General features: G+C 38.9%; 1 protein-coding gene across 1 annotated transcript in view; it reads left to right on the top strand.

Moving 5' to 3' along the window:
* The first annotated feature begins 3,355 nt into the window (after positions 1-3,355).
* Tmem123 (transmembrane protein 123) overlaps positions 3,356-15,770 on the top strand; it is a 45,870-nt gene continuing 33,455 nt past the window's right edge. Inside the window, exon 1 of the mRNA XM_033764302.1 lies at positions 3,356-3,452. Coding sequence (XP_033620193.1) covers positions 3,371-3,452 — 82 coding nt within the window. The 5' untranslated portion in view covers positions 3,356-3,370. The remainder of the gene's footprint in view (positions 3,453-15,770) is intronic.

Below are 15,770 nucleotides of genomic sequence, written 5' to 3'. Positions count from 1 at the left end.
GAGTGTCGGATGCCGGCCAAGTTGGGCGCTCGGGTGGAAAGTCCTGCGTGGCCCACGAGGAGGAGCCAGGGCCGGGTTGGGGAAACTGAGGCTCGGGCTGGCCTTCCCTTGATCCCGGGTCGCCCGCGGACGAGCCGGGCTCTTCCCAGGGTGTCTGGAAGCGGCAGTCGCAGGCCGGGAGGGGTGGGTGTAACCTGTTAGCCCCGGACGGGCCCTCCGGAGGGCGCAAATTCGGTTTTGTGGCCCCGAAGTTAGTATTTGCTGCAGGTTAGAGTTTATCAAAGGTTTCCGTTGGTAAACAAGACTAGTTGGGTTGAAAAATATGTCCACCGATTGCAGCAGAAACAGGTCTACCAGTTAGTTGGGGAATCTTTTCAGGCATCGTCTACTTGTGTTGTATCCGAAAGGGTTACAGTCGGAAGGGCCCTCTGGCGCCTCAAGTAGGACTTCGGGGCCGGGGAGCTTGGTGGCAGCCTTCATTGAGCGCGTCCGCTCTCCCGAAGTGGGTGAGGCTGAGGGTGCGTGCGGTTAACACCAGGCGGTGTGAGTCAGCCTGAACCTCGCGGCGGCTGCGGGGTCAGGAGCCAGGCTTGTCAGTAAGGTCCTATTGACATTTTTCTCCCGGTGGAGGATTTTTGTTTCCCTTTAAGCCTTTGGTCCGTTAGAGACTTTGAAAAGAACTTTTTGGATGAGGCCAGGAAGTTGAGCTTTGCTGTGTAAATTCTTAGATACGGTATTTCCCTTTGTCAACTATTAGAGAAGTCAAATCACCTGTAATGATCAAATAAACTAGACTAAATTACTTTAAGTGACAGAAGGTTTGCATGGTTTTAAATTCTGCCTATCCTGTGTATATTTAGCCTAGATTAGTTTTACCCAGCAGTTGATAATGATGTCAGTTTGCAAAGCCGGGAAGATCCAGGCAACAGCACCTGGCTTTTGCTGGAATAATGCAGGTGTATACTGACGGTTTTACTGAACTTTCTGTTGGTTTGTTTGCTGAATTGTACGTGTAACGAATTGACTTTGTAGACCTAATTTGGAGATAATTTAACAAAAGGATCAGTAAAATGTCTATCTACTACTTTGGTGCAAATTTTATGCTAATATTTATGGGAGGAGGTTTTCATTTTTTAAAAAATCACTTGCTTTGTGTATTAAAGTAAACCTTGTGTTGTTTTTATAATGAACTACTGATTGAAGAAAGTAGGTGTGGCCTTATAACATACTTTTTGTGTGCCCTATTTTCACACTCACTGCCCTGTTCATTAATTTATCCTTTGAGGTTGGTGCTATTTGGGAAACGGGATTCTCTACTCTAGAGCCCTGATTTCATGAATTCTTATATCCAGAGTGAGCTGGAATTCATTTCTGCAGACTGTGTTACTTTGAAACTAGACGAAAAGTTTCAAAAACTTCTCAAAAAATGAGTAACCATTTCAGTCTGATAAGCAGCATATTATTGGCATAAAGTGACTTTATGGGGTACATATAGTGATTTTTTTACCTTTATTAGGTATAGTGATTTTTAACACGCTAAAACTAATAGCTTAATGTTTGCTGGACACATTTTCTGTGCACCCCGTTCTGTGTTAATGGAGGCCCATAAAGCATCCCATTGAATCCTTACCGTATTATCCCTATTTTAAAGGTGGATAAGCAGAGGCTTGGAGTTAACCAAATTTAAAGTAAAACAACCAAGACATGTTTGAGCTCAGATCAGAATCCAAACTCTCAATTAACCATGTCACACCACTAAGCCACTTAAGGTGATGTTGGCTTTTAAAATAGGTGATGCGTTTAATTCCACAATACTGCCATTGCCTGGACTGTTATGGGACAAGATAAGAATGCCATTGAAATTCAGCTTTTAAAATATTATTCTGCTGCATAGTTTTATAAATATCCTCAGTTTAAAGAAAGGGAGACTGAACAAAATCACCAAACAGGATAGATTGTGGTAGTCCAGTGAAGGAGGTTAATAGAGGTGGTGGGGAGTCATTTTCCTGGCAAATAGTGACAGAAACCCACCTTTAGCGAGCTTAGGGGAGAAAAGGGGCTTTTTACTATTACCAATGAAAAGTCCAAGGGTTGAAGTGGCTTAGAAACCGTAGTATTCAAAGGTTGGAATAGGTTGCCATGAAGTCATCCCAGCAATAGTAAAACCAGCAGGAGACAAGTTTATGCAGCAGGCCAGGCAGAAACATGACAGTGGTAGTGGAGGATAGGCATTTAGGTGCTGAGACTGATCACTTACTAATAGGCTGTACAGGGGGCAAGAAGGGAAGAATCAAAGAGTGACCTCTTGATGTAGAGGTTCAGCTGCTGGTAACACAACTACTGGGAAGAGTAAATTTACAGAAGAAAATCAGCAGTTCTGTTTTGGCACTGGTGTGCATGCTTTGGAATCAGCCACCCTGCTGCAAATTCAGACTCTGCTACTTAACTAGGTGGGTGGCCTTCTGTGTTCCTGTCACTGCAAGGTAGTACTCCTGTCTTACAATGTTGGGTGGTGAGGTTTGATGAGCTAATGCAGTCAACATGCGCTCCATGAAGCCCACAACACTTTCTAATGTTGGTAATTACTTGATACCTGCCACTACTAAATACATCTGCATAGTCTACTAATAGTGTCCTTTTTCAAGTTTAATCTTACACTATATCTTTTTATGATAAATGGATTTTAGTCCCATTGAGAGGAAGACATTTGCCTGAGGAAGATAGTTGAACAAGTGCTAAAGACTTCTTAACATTGTTCTTGCATACTTTCTTTGAGGTTGTTTTGTTTTTGTTTAAGTGGAAAAGGTTTCATCTGTGTAAAAAGTACATACTACATTTGATCTTTTCCCATGTGTATGTACTTAACCTTCCATTCTACAAAGATTCAAGATGACAAATTTAAAATTTTTCTAAATTTTAAGGTTAAAATTAGTTTAAAAATAAAAAAATCATACTGAGAAGACTCACAGTAAAAAATGAAAATACTACCCACTTCATTTCTCCATAGTCTGGGGTATCAGGAGGACCTGTAGGCACTGGGAGTAGAAATGGGCCACTCCATTCAGAAAGCAGGGTGTCAGCAGCAGAGATCTGCATCTCACTACCTCTTTGTCTTCTTGTGTACCAATGAACTCTGGGAAAGCTATTTGACTGGCACAATGTAAGTAGTCTGTTTGTTACATAGCTAGATGTTCTCTGTCTTGCAAGATCCAATAGTACAGTTTCAAATTTACTGATAACTTCAAAATATGTTTCACAGCAACCATGACAAAAGTAGAACTTCCTGTGGAATAATATACCCTCCCCCGACACATACAACCACCCAGGGGCAGAAAGGAACATGTTACCAGTGTTATTAGTTTAATATTAAATGTTCTTTCCTAACAGAATCTCTCTCTTTTTTTATATAGAATATACTGTGCCTCTGCATAACTCCAGTGGTAACCTATCAGGTGAGTTTTATAAGATCTAAGAAATAGATTTCTTTTCTCTGGGATACCTGAAGTTTTAACAGCTAGGAAGTGACATATAAACTAGAAAACCAACCTGTTTTACTCAGGAGTTGCTTATTCGTGAATCATTATACCCTACCTGAAAGGGTGCCCATTGTAGGCATTAATAATGATCATTTGCTGGCTTAGTAATCTCTGTCAGTCTAGTAAAGCTGTGAGTAATTTTTAAAATATTAGAATTTTATACTATGAGTTTTGAAGCACATTTTAGATGTGAAGATTTTATAGTGTACTGATGGATATGAAATATGAGTATGTAAGTCTGCAGGTCTTGCTAATGAAACAAGTCATTCTAAACTGGTCAGCCGTAATCACTATGCTTTGGCTGAGTCTAAGGAGATGTGGTTTACATGTCCACTGATAGTCAGACTTCAACCTATCATCTTGTTTCTCTTTTGAAACAATTGATGAGACCCTTTCCCAGTCCTTGCAGTGTGAGGCAAAAGGAATCCTTGGGACTGTTGTGTTCAGTAGCATGGAAAGATGCAGAAACCAGGCAGATGTCAATGTCAGTAGGAAACCAAAAAACTATGTTTCTCACAAGCAGTATTTGGGACATTTTCTCATTATTCTTTATTTTTCATAATGGATTGAGTTAGAAACTACAAAAAGTTACACATGTCCTTTCAGTAGACTGATTTTTCTCTACTTTCATTCAACAGACACTTATTGAGTATCTCTAACTCACTGATATGTTCCAGGCACTAAAAATGCATAATGGGCCAGTCCCTGACTCTGGAATTTTTCTTTGTTTTGTTATTGTAAGTAAAATAAGCAAAACATAAAATTTATTGTTTTTAACCATTTTATACTTTACACTTTTATGATTTTGTTTTAAGTCCGCAGTTTGATAGCATTAAGTTCACTCACATTATTGTGTGCCTTTGTGGAATTTTCTTTCTTTTTTTGGTACCAGGGATCGAACTTGGGTCCTTTCACTAGTGAGGCAGGCAGCAGAACCACTGAGCTAAATCCCTGGCCCTTGGAATTTTCTTTCCAAGAACACAGCTCGTGTTCTCAGTTTCCCGCTTGGTCTGCCTTTCATAGTGGTGTTTGGTAGAATAGTCAGGATATTTTTCTAGTTTTAATAATTCTATGGAACAAATTTTATGTTGGAGGAAAAGGACTAGATAATCTCAAATAGAACAGTAATTGTTGTTGGTTATGAGAAGGTTTTTGTTTTGTTTTGGTACCAGGATCAAACTCAGGACCTTGTGCTTGCGAGGCAAGCGGCAGAACAACTGAGCTAAATCCCTGGCATGAGATGGTGTTTTTAAAAAATACTTTATTAGAGTGTTGTCTTTTCCTAATGCTCATCATTGAATCTGATTCTGACCTACTGGAGTTTTAACTTTAGATAATAGAAAATAGAAGAGAGGTAAAGATGACATTATCAACAATAACATTAACAATAGCCACATTTATTGAATTTATTGAATGCCTACCAGTTTACAAAACATTTTTCAAATAGTGGTGAAGTGGCTATCATCACCATTTTACATTTGGATAAATTGAAACTCAGTAGTTAAAATCACATGGCAGTAAGTGCTACATTCAGGATTTGAAACTGAGCATCATGGATTTTAAAATGTGTCACCTTTCATTCTTGCTGAAACTGTGGTGTGGCCTTATTTGTAAAAATGCTTTTCACTGAACAAATAATAATGCTGACGTCAACTGTGAATGATTATTAAAAGTCAGGGAATACTTTGAGGGCAGCTCCAGAGTCTGTGGGATGATACTTTGAACTCAGTTGATCTTTTTCTCTTTGCTTTGGTCTCCTAAATTCAGAGAGAGTAGAATCTTCAACTTACTTATCCTAATGCCTAATACTACACTTACAATGAAAACAATAAGTGTTTAAATTTCTTTAAAAATTGCAATAAACACATTGCTGTAGTGCCATCAATTCCCTTCAAAATATTCTCCTTCATTTCTAAAGCAGTTCTGGAAATCCTCTTTATTTGCACTGTTCTGGTTGCCTTCAGGACCTGAATCAAGTGAAAACATTTACTTTCCTTGGTCATTTTGACTTTGAAGATGAGCCAGAAATCACGTAGTACCAGATCTGGTGGATAAGGACACACTCTGATGTTTATGAGTCTGCCTTTCTTTGGATGGCACTCGTTAGCATCATTGATTGTTTTTATCACACCTTGTAAAGGCACAGAAGACGACTGCTTCAGAAAAAGACTGCTTCAGAAAAAAGTGACAAGAATGGTGGCATACATGTGTTGGAAGCAAGGGGGAATATATTGTGGGAGATGAATGGCAATGTGTAATAAACTAATACATTTTTTAAATTTAAATATCACTATATATTTTGACCACATCTCATGTCTGATATAGAGTAGGTACAAAAATATGGATATTTCAGTTGGTTGAATTGAACTGTAGAATCAAATATATATTATATAATTGTTCCAGCACCACTGTATATATTTTACATACAAATACATGTCTACCTAGCTATTTTTGTTTTAATACAGTAATACAGTTCTTGGAATCAGAGAACCAGAAATGGAGGTTACTTTCCAAAGTACTGAATTGTATGTGGCAGTTCAACTTTTTTATTGAGAACAACCATACTTTTTGACATGCTTGTCTGCAGAGACTTGTTTGGTGCCCATTCAGCATATAGATAAAATAATTTCCCATATATATATATATATATATATATATATAGTAATAAGATTTATTTTTAAGGATCTGTCCATGGGTAAATTTATTTTTTATGGTACAAGGAAGATGTATGCCCAGATTCTTTCTCTTAATAGGTTTTGAGGCAAGGCAATAAGTAAATGTCACATAGTCCAGAAGTGAGAACAGATCTTGGTAAGCAGAACAACAGTTGAGTATCACTCGGGATACAGCCTTGTCCTTTATCACTTAACATTGAGACTTCCCTAAAAAAGAGCAGTCTGAGAAGGTTAGATTACCACCATCCAGCTTGAAGCTTTTGGCTGCCATGGCATGGTGAATGAGGGCATAATTTGTACCACATTAGTTCCAAAGCACTTAGTCTTTTAATCAAGCATGTCCCATCCAATGTGATTGCCTTTGTCTTGGTAACCTGTTGTTGGCCCAGTCATTTGGGCTACTCTAGTAGGATTGGTTTTTATTCATAGACATGGCAGAGACCGCAGCAATTCTGAACAGAGACCTTGCTTGAACCTAGGGTTCTGTAGAGGAGGCAGTGGATATTTAACAACAGCTTACTCAGATGATAATGCATTCCATTTGAGCACTGGAAGGAATTTAACAGGTATATAATCCCATACTCCATACTTTTTTTTTTTTAGTACCAGAGTGTGAATTCAGGACCTTGTACTTTTGAGGTAGGCGTGGTGCTACTGCGTTAAATCCCCATCCTATACATCTATTTATTTTAGGTAAAATGTTTTATGTGTGAAGTAATTAGATGAAAACTTCCTGTGAAATTGCAAGCTACTTTTCAAATGGAAACCAGTTGTCCTGACAGGCTTCTTTTGATGCAAATGGTGTTCAATAGCAAGACAGGAAAAAAAAAAAAAGACAAACATAGATATAAGTATTGACGCTGGTTTTCAACTAAAGATTTCATGTAGCAAAGAATTTCCCTAAATGCTGTGAAGAATTTGTTCAGACTCAAAGAACTGCTCCAGTTCCTCAGAGATAGTCGGTTATGTACAATTCATGTTTTTGATATTGTATTTGAAAATTGGTAGTAATGTTTAATGCCAAAAAAAAAAAAGACAAACATAGATATAAGTATTGACGCTGGTTTTCAACTAAAGATTTCATGTAGCAAAGAATTTCCCTAAATGCTGTGAAGAATTTGTTCAGACTCAAAGAACTGCTCCAGTTCCTCAGAGATAGTCGGTTATGTACAATTCATGTTTTTGATATTGTATTTGAAAATTGGTAGTAATGTTTAATGCCATTAGCTTTTGTCTGAAGGAGTGTAGAGTGGGATAATCATACATTATTTTGTTCACTTAGCTAATGCGATTTTGTTTGGACCACTGACTCTGCTAGTGGCTATTGTAGACACAAGCATTTAATGGTAAATAAGATGAATGTCTGCTCTCATGAAGTTTATAGCCAAGTGGAGAGAGACTATAAGGAGGTAAACCTAAAAGTGGTATTGGATCATGGTTTTAAAAAATATACAGTTACTAGTTAATGTGATAGAGAATGACTAGAGAAGGTGTATTAGTGCTTTCTTGTCACTGATTTTTTACTTGGACAATAAAACATTTTAGCTCAAACTCAGAATATCCAGCCAACCATTCCTTCCTCTTACCTGCCACACCCAATCCATCGGCACAACACCACTTTTCACGTCCACTACTCCCACCTTGCCCTTCAGCTATCTGGACTCATTTAACAACTCCTTAATTCCAGCCTTCACAGTCACAAAATACCTCACAGTCACACTTTAAAGGAAGAGAGGTTTATTTTGGCTTATATAGTTTTGGATGGTTCAGTCTTGGTATGCTCCAAGGCAAAAATAGCGTGGTGGAAGAGCCTAGGAGAGGAAATTGCTCAACTTGTGGCAGCCAGAAAACAGAGCAGGAAGAGACAGAGATATACCCTAAAGGGCATACGCCCAGCGATCTACCTCCCCCCATCAGTCCTCACCTCCTAACAGCATATTCGTTTATTAATACACCAAGGATTAATGTGCTGCTGAGTATATAGTATCACCCCATGGTCCAGTCACTTTCCAAAAGCCCCACTTCTGAATGCAAGAATTTGTGGGGGCCTTTTATATCTAAATGATGACAGAAGTTCTGTCTAGAATTGATTGGTCAGGAAAGAAGCCAAAGGTGGGATCGTTTGTGCTAGACCTGCAGGACAGGAGAGAATCAGGTGAACTGATACCAGAGAGAACAGCATTCCAGGCAGAAGGAATAGTTGATAGAAATCCTCTGAAGCAGGAGTGAGCCTCTTGTGTCCAGGGAATGTAAGCAAGTTATGTGGGTGGTGCATGGAGGTGGCCCTACACTTATGTTCTTGCATACAGGAAATTAGAAAAAGAAATAAGATACAAGAATTATATTTTAGATATCAAAAACATAGGAGACCAGAAATATGGATTCTGGCAAGTTAGTTAACTTTTCTGGGTCTTTTGTTCTTTATATGGACACCCCTAGCTCTTGCATTAAAATTCTTTAGTGATTTAAAATCATGATACATTCCAAGACCATAGGTATAATGATCAGTTGTGACTCTCTTGGTGTAACGTCACTGTACCCTTAAATTGTAATTAGGGCCTGAATTGTATCTGAAATGCTTCAAATTCAGGCCAAGAACTGCTATTGTTTTGTTTTTGTTTGTTTGTTTTGCATTTTTGGCACCAGGAGATAGAGCTCAGGACCTTGTGTTTTCAAAGCAGGTGTGGTGCCAGTGACCTAAATTCCCGGCCTATGCTGTTGTATTTTATTGTGGCATGAATTGTGATAAGGAACATTTAACACTTTAAACATTTAGTCATTTTAAGGTTTAAAGAGATAGGTCTGAGTGACTGGCTTGTTTTGTGAATTCTGAGAAAACCCAGGAAATTATGAATGTGGGATTCAGATAGTGGGAGCAGAGAGAGGTTGTGACAGATGGGGATTAGGGAAGCGCACAAATTGAGAAAGTATGCAGAAACTAAGGACAAGGCTGCAACAGAACTAAGAGAAAAATGAAAAGGTTCAGGCATTTTTACCCTTTTGTTTTTAAAGCAGGAAAAACAGTAGGTGGTATACAAGATAAAACTTAGCACCCCCCCACAAATAAACTTATGGTAGAAAAGTCACTTTCCTAATTGTTGGTTCTTCTTGTCTTTGAATAATTTGTGAAGGGTCTGCATACAATGGGTGGGTCTGAATTCCAGCTTGATAGAAGGAGCTCAGCTTGGATTTAATATACTTCTTTTTTTATTAACCATTCTTTTTTCAATAAATACTCCTTCTCCACAGACAGCTGGCTTGCTCTCAACTCTTGGGACTTCTTTTCAGAATAATATTTGTGACTTAACCTATTATTGTTGAACAGTACATAAAGATTTCCGAAGAATAATTTTTCCAAGATGTGTAATTGATACAGTGAGGCTATGATTGGTATTGGGTGCTTCATATTGGTTGCCTGTATCTTTTTGTCCTTCCAATAGGAAGCTACTGATCCTGTGGCTTACCATTTAGTTCTGTTTGCATCATCCCTTCTCCAAGTGCCTTCTTGACTGGAGGGAAAGTCATTTTTTTTCAGGGGCAGTGCTGACTTCAGTCATCACCATGCTCCAGCACCCAGGAGCTGGTGCACACTTCTTTTTAAACAGTGAAGGATAAACCAGTAATCTGGGAGGAGGACACCTATAGTTTTTGTACTGCCCCAGCATATTAGCTGCAGGATAGTCCTGTGTGCCATGGTCAGAGTAAGTTACCTTCACAGTTTAGGAAGACCAGGGCTTATGTATTAAATTCTGTATTATACGTTAAGATTCTATAGCAGCTTGGGTTTTTTTGTTCAGATAAAGCCTTGCTGCTGGAAGCAATATAGAGAAGGCAGCGGACAGGGTGACTCAGAAAGTTGAAGTGGACCTTGCCTCCACCCAGGGCCAGCTGTGTCAGCCTTACTACTGAGGAGGGTTATTGCTAGTGGGCTTCCTTGGAAGATGCTTGGGTTGTTTTTGTCATCGTATGGCTCCTTTGGCAGGCCGGGAGCTTCTGTGCAGTATGCTGACATGTAAGAGGGTAATAAAAGTGACAGGAAGGACTGTTGTGAAGCTTTGCTTTGGGAGCACAGGGTGTGGCCCAAATCTTGCAGGGAGTTTGGATTTGATTGTAATGTAGCAGGAAGCACTGCAGGACTTTAAGGTCAATAATCACATGATTTGATTGACATTTCAAAAAGCAAGGGCTGGAATTAGGGGCTTGTTAAGTAAGTCCAGATAGCTGGGAGTAGTGGACATTGAAAAGCAGTGTTTGCTGATGGATTGGCTGTGGTGGGTGAGAGGAAGGGCTGGTTGGCTGGGTATTTTGAATTTAAGCTGAAATGTTTTATTGTCCAAGTAAAAATCAGTCACCTGGTGTATTAGTTACTTTTCTCTCATTTCTGAGACAAAATACCCAACGCCTGAAGTTACAGGAGAAAAGGTTTATTTGGCTTACAGTTTGTAAAGGTTTCACTCCATAGTTGGCTGGCCGGGTGGCAGAGGGGTAATAGTTCTTGGCAGCTGAAAACAGCAAAGCCAACAAGGGACCTCAGCAATGTCTTTGCCATTTTTATCTTATCCAGACTCCCAGGATTAGGGTGAGTAACACTCATGCTCTTAAGGCCTACCCCCACCATGAATCAGCCACACACTCCAGGTTCAGCCACCTCCAAAATAGCCTATGACCACATGAGGCTTTGGTGGGACATCTAGACACAAACCATAGCACCTGGCCACTCCCTTTTTCTGGGGGCTCATTATAGAGGGGGAAAAACTCAAGAACAACTAAGATCACAGCAGCCCAAAGGGGCACAGTGGGCAGAGCTACATAGGAATTGTGAAAGCCTTGTGACTTGAGATGGGGAAAGAGGAGAAAGAATTGGGGTTAGAGAGTGATGAGAACCCTATTTGTATTATTCCTCCTCATCTTTGAGAATGATAGCGGTGGCGTGGAGCATTAACAGTACCCAAATCAGGCAGTTAGCTTCTCTGTGTGACCCAGTTATTAAAGACCCAGATTCAGCTGGGCATGGTGGCGCACGCCTGTAATCCCAGCACTCGGGAGGCTGACGCAGGAGGATCACTGTGAGTTCGAGACCAGCCTGGGCTACATAGTGAGCTCCAGGTCAGTCTCCACTACATAGTGAGACCCTGTCTCAAAAAAAGGAAGACCCAGATTCATGAAGGATAAATTGTTCTTTGAATCTTGGAAATTATCAACTAGTAGTTAGGTTATCTATCATTTTAATTTTTAGCATTATAAAATTTACAACTGGACAAAGTTTTAGAGTAAAGTTTCCCAGATTTGGCAGTACATTAGAATTACCTGGAATATTAAAAATTTAGTCTGGGCCTTAAGATCAGTAAGAAATCTGAGTCAAGGAAGGGTAGCATAAAACCATGCCCAGGGTAGCGTTAAAATGTTCCAGTGTCTAGTTAAAGACAGAATCACTGACTAGAGAACAGGTGTGAAGGGCCACCTCCTCCTAACTGACCTTTGCTTGGGTGTGTGGAATATATGGCTGCTAGGTGAGAGTGGGGGCGACAGATTAGGAACTAGAAGTGGTAATGGTGAGGATATGCGGAAAATACAGGAGATGCCTGTGGTTCTGGCACAGTGATTTATTCTTGTTTTCTTACTGGGTTTGAAAACTTCACATGGTATCAGCTACTTCATGAAAACCCCCCAAAATTAGACATGTCTGTAGTCCAGAAAACTGATTTTTTTTCAACAGAGGGATGGGAATGGAGTACTAGTACTAATATTAGAAGTGCAATGTTTTTATCTTTGTGATTAACATTGTTTAAAATGAATAAAAATCCCGTTAACTGTCAAGAGTGTTAATAAGGACTAACTCTCCCAAAATGTAAAATTTCCTTGAAGCTTCAGAACCAAAAGACTTATTTACATGAAGCCTACCTCAAATAGCTGAGAGGTCCCTTCATAAGACTTTTATTCTATTTATATCAACTTAGTACGTTTCTTCTTATATACAGCTTAACATTTGTTCTTGGTTAATTTGTGAAATTTTCCTAAGACATTAAAGCTAACCATCTCAATCATATCTCATTCCTGTTAATTCTTTACAATATAATAGAAAGAGAGACAGGGAAAACGCACATAGCAGCAACCTTACAAATAATGAAATATGAGTCATTTATGACTTTTTCCAGAGTAAAGTGGATTAAAACTTTGGCTTAAGGGGAACTTCGGATGCTTATATCATAAAGGTGTGTATAATGATTTATGTGTACGTATGAGGACTTTAATCACAAGACTGTTATTACACTTAAATACCAAGTCATCCTTTCACTGCTGTTTGAATTAATTTTCATCAGCATAATTTGCTTTAGACATTTTATGTATTTATTTATTTATTTATTTATTTGCTTACTTGCTTGCAGTACTGGGGATTGAACCCAGAGAGCCCTGAGTTATACCCTCAGCCTTTTCATTTTGAGTCAGTCTCACTAAATTTCCCAGGCTGCCCTCAAATTTGCTGTCCTTTGTCTCAGTCTCCTAAATAGGCGCATTTGTAGGTGTGGCCACCGTGCCCTTTTTCTAGGAGATGGGGTCATACTGCATCATAGTTCAGACTGGACTTGAAGTCACTATGTAGTCCAGGCTGGCCTCAAACTCCTCACAATCCTCTTGCCTCACCCTTCAGAGTGCTGGGACTACAGGCATGTGCCACCACACGTGGCCGTAGACATTTTTAAAAAAGAAACAGTACAAAATTTGGGGAGTGAATTTTAAAAGTAAAATGCGGCTGTCATTTCCTCACTTCCTTTTAAAGACAAATAGCTCTGTTTCTCTACATCTGGTGAACGTGTGGCTTCTAAATCCCTAGAACAGTGTCAGGCTTAGATACAGTCCAGTAGTGGAAGAGATGGAATCCCTGCTTTCTGGAGATGATTCGGTTTTTGTCCTAAGAAACACATAAAGAAGGGTGGGCAATAGTGTGTGATGTGTGTTTCCAGAATGCAGTGAGAAAACAAAAACAAGTCATTAACTTTTCTGGACCCGTGGGAATTCACGAGAAGAACAGATCCTTCAAGTGGAGACAAGAGAAGGTACGAGGATGAGGTGGGCAGTAAAAGTCACTGTAGAATCTTTCATCCTTCCCTCTTCTGAAGACCAACTACTCTACCCCTGCTATCTGTTAAGTGGGTTGTATGACATCAGAGATTTTATGACATCACATCTAATAAAGATGAACTCCAAGGGCCTCCTTAGGGTTTTATTATGGAGAGACCACAAAATTTAGAAAAATATGGCAATAGGAAACCTCGACTTTGTCTTACTTGGATGATTTTTTAAAAGTAGTTTAATCTATTTGAGCATTCTTCTCTCAGGTAGGGACTTAACCAAATATCAAACTTAACCAAACTTGGAGTGCGGGAGAGGTGGTTCCCTGAAGGAGAATGGGAGCTCTTACAAAAACTGAGGAGCAGGAGCCAAGCAGGGGAAACCAGCTGATGTTCTAGATAACTTGCCTCATAGCCACAATCAGTAGAAACGATTTTGTGTGACCAGAGAACATGGCCAGTAGTGCACTTGGCAGTTTTGTTCCTTGTAGACATATGAGCCATGGCAAAAATGTTGTGTTACTGTTGAATGTGTTGAACTGGAAATGGATAATTTCCTGAGAATCTCAGGATGTCTTTTTCAGGTAGCTTTGAAAAGTAATTGTTAGGTGGCCATTTAATTTATGATATGAAGTAAAGTCTAGACAGAAAAATACTTAAGAATGACTTTTTATTGTGAAGAATAAAGTATGGGGCCTGAGGACATAGCTTGGTGGTAGAGTACTTGCTGAGCATGTGTGAGACCCTGAGTTAAATCTCTAGCATTGTACCACCCCCAAAAAACCAGAAAGATTATATATCACAGTACATAATTATATAACTCAATTACGTTGTACAACATTGTGTTCAGGATAAGAATACTGTAGTTTTAAGTCAGATCTGAAATGTTCCTGTGTTTTTCTTGCTAGTTAATACTAACTTAATTAAATTGAATCACATTCCTGGAAAGGGTAAGAAGAGCACAGTTTAGACTATATAGCTATAAACTCCATGCATATAGCTTGGCTGACTCACTTTCTTGTGTGCATTTCTTTTTTCTCCCAGCAGGTTTATGTCTTAGAATTGTCTTGCCATAAAGTTCCCATGATAATTTTATATAATGCATATGGGTATTCTTTTCTTCATCTCAACATAGAGAAAATATTCTTTGTCTTCTTAAATGAACTGGCAGAATGCTTATATGTAAATTCTATACTTTCCTGTTCCGCTTCTCCCACTTCTACCCTTGTCCCATGAGGTTGTTGGGCACATAAGACTTCAACAGGGACCTGGAACTGTCTTGTGAAATTCATCCTCATCATCAGAAAGCCCAAGGCAAAGTCAAGGCTGAAAGTAGTGATTGAGTTGATTGAAATATGAGATTTGATATTTAAATCCTTCTTCAGGGAACCACCTCTCCTGCTCTCCAAGTTTGGTTAAGTTTGATATTTGGTAAAGTCCCTACCTGAGAGAAGAATGCTCAAATAGATTAAACTGCTTTTAAATTGTGGTGCCATTAAAGGTGTATATCATGTAAGAAATTAAATACAACTCTGAATAATAGTGTCTGTCAGTGAACTAGTTAGATAAGAAGAATGATGATACATGTAATAGTATGTTCTAGCCAGAGACGAGGTTGTGAAAAAAACGTTTTTAAAAAGTAATACATTCATACTTTTTATGAGGAACACTTTAAAAATATTTTCTTTTAGTTTTTTGAATTTTGCAGTATATTATTGTTACCTGTAATCACCCTCCAGTGCAACAGGATACCTTCTTGCTTGTTCATAACTGTAACTTAGTACTACCATTGATCACCCTTTCCCCATAATCCCCCATTTACTGTGCTTGTTTCTGGCCACCAGCATTCAAATAAGGCACCTGCCACATGCCTGGCTTTTCAGGTTAACTGTTTTAGACTCTGCATATGAGTGAGATCATGTGGTACTTGCTTTTTTTATTTTTTAAGAGCAATGTCTCGAATTTTTGTTTAAAGCACCAAATTGATGCATAGAATAAAATGTTTAGCCCATCTGAGATACTGAAATCTAAAGACTGCAGCCCATTTTTATAGCTTAATTGAAAAGAGATTTATCTTACATGCCAAAATAAAAGGGTTTTACTAAAAAAACAGCTGATGTTAGAGTTAGCATTCATATAAACTACCACATCTGTGGAAATTCCTGACCTCATCCATGTGTACATCACAAAGATTTTTCTGTTGCTGGTTTGAGATTGATATAATAAAATACCTATTTAACACATAGTAACAAAACTGCTTTACCAAAAAGGATAATGAGAAGTGCTTTGGCCTATTAAGATGCATAATTACCATAACAATTCAGTTATTTATCGGAATTAGGATTTTAGAGATATGTTAGCACTCCTGTGTTGGATCCAGCACTGTTTTCATCAACCAACATGTAGCCTAGCCACATGCAATGGAATGCCATTCAGCCTTCTTAAAGGAAATTCTGCGATATGTAACAGTATGTGAGAGCATTATGCTA

The sequence above is a fragment of the Fukomys damarensis genome, unplaced genomic scaffold (genome assembly GCF_012274545.1).
Source record: "Fukomys damarensis isolate Sample0158 unplaced genomic scaffold, DMR_v1.0_HiC HiC_scaffold_16, whole genome shotgun sequence".
Lineage (NCBI taxonomy): Eukaryota > Metazoa > Chordata > Mammalia > Rodentia > Bathyergidae > Fukomys > Fukomys damarensis.
The sequence above is the reverse complement of the archived record's forward strand: the minus strand, read 5'-3'. Positions and strand labels throughout refer to the sequence as shown.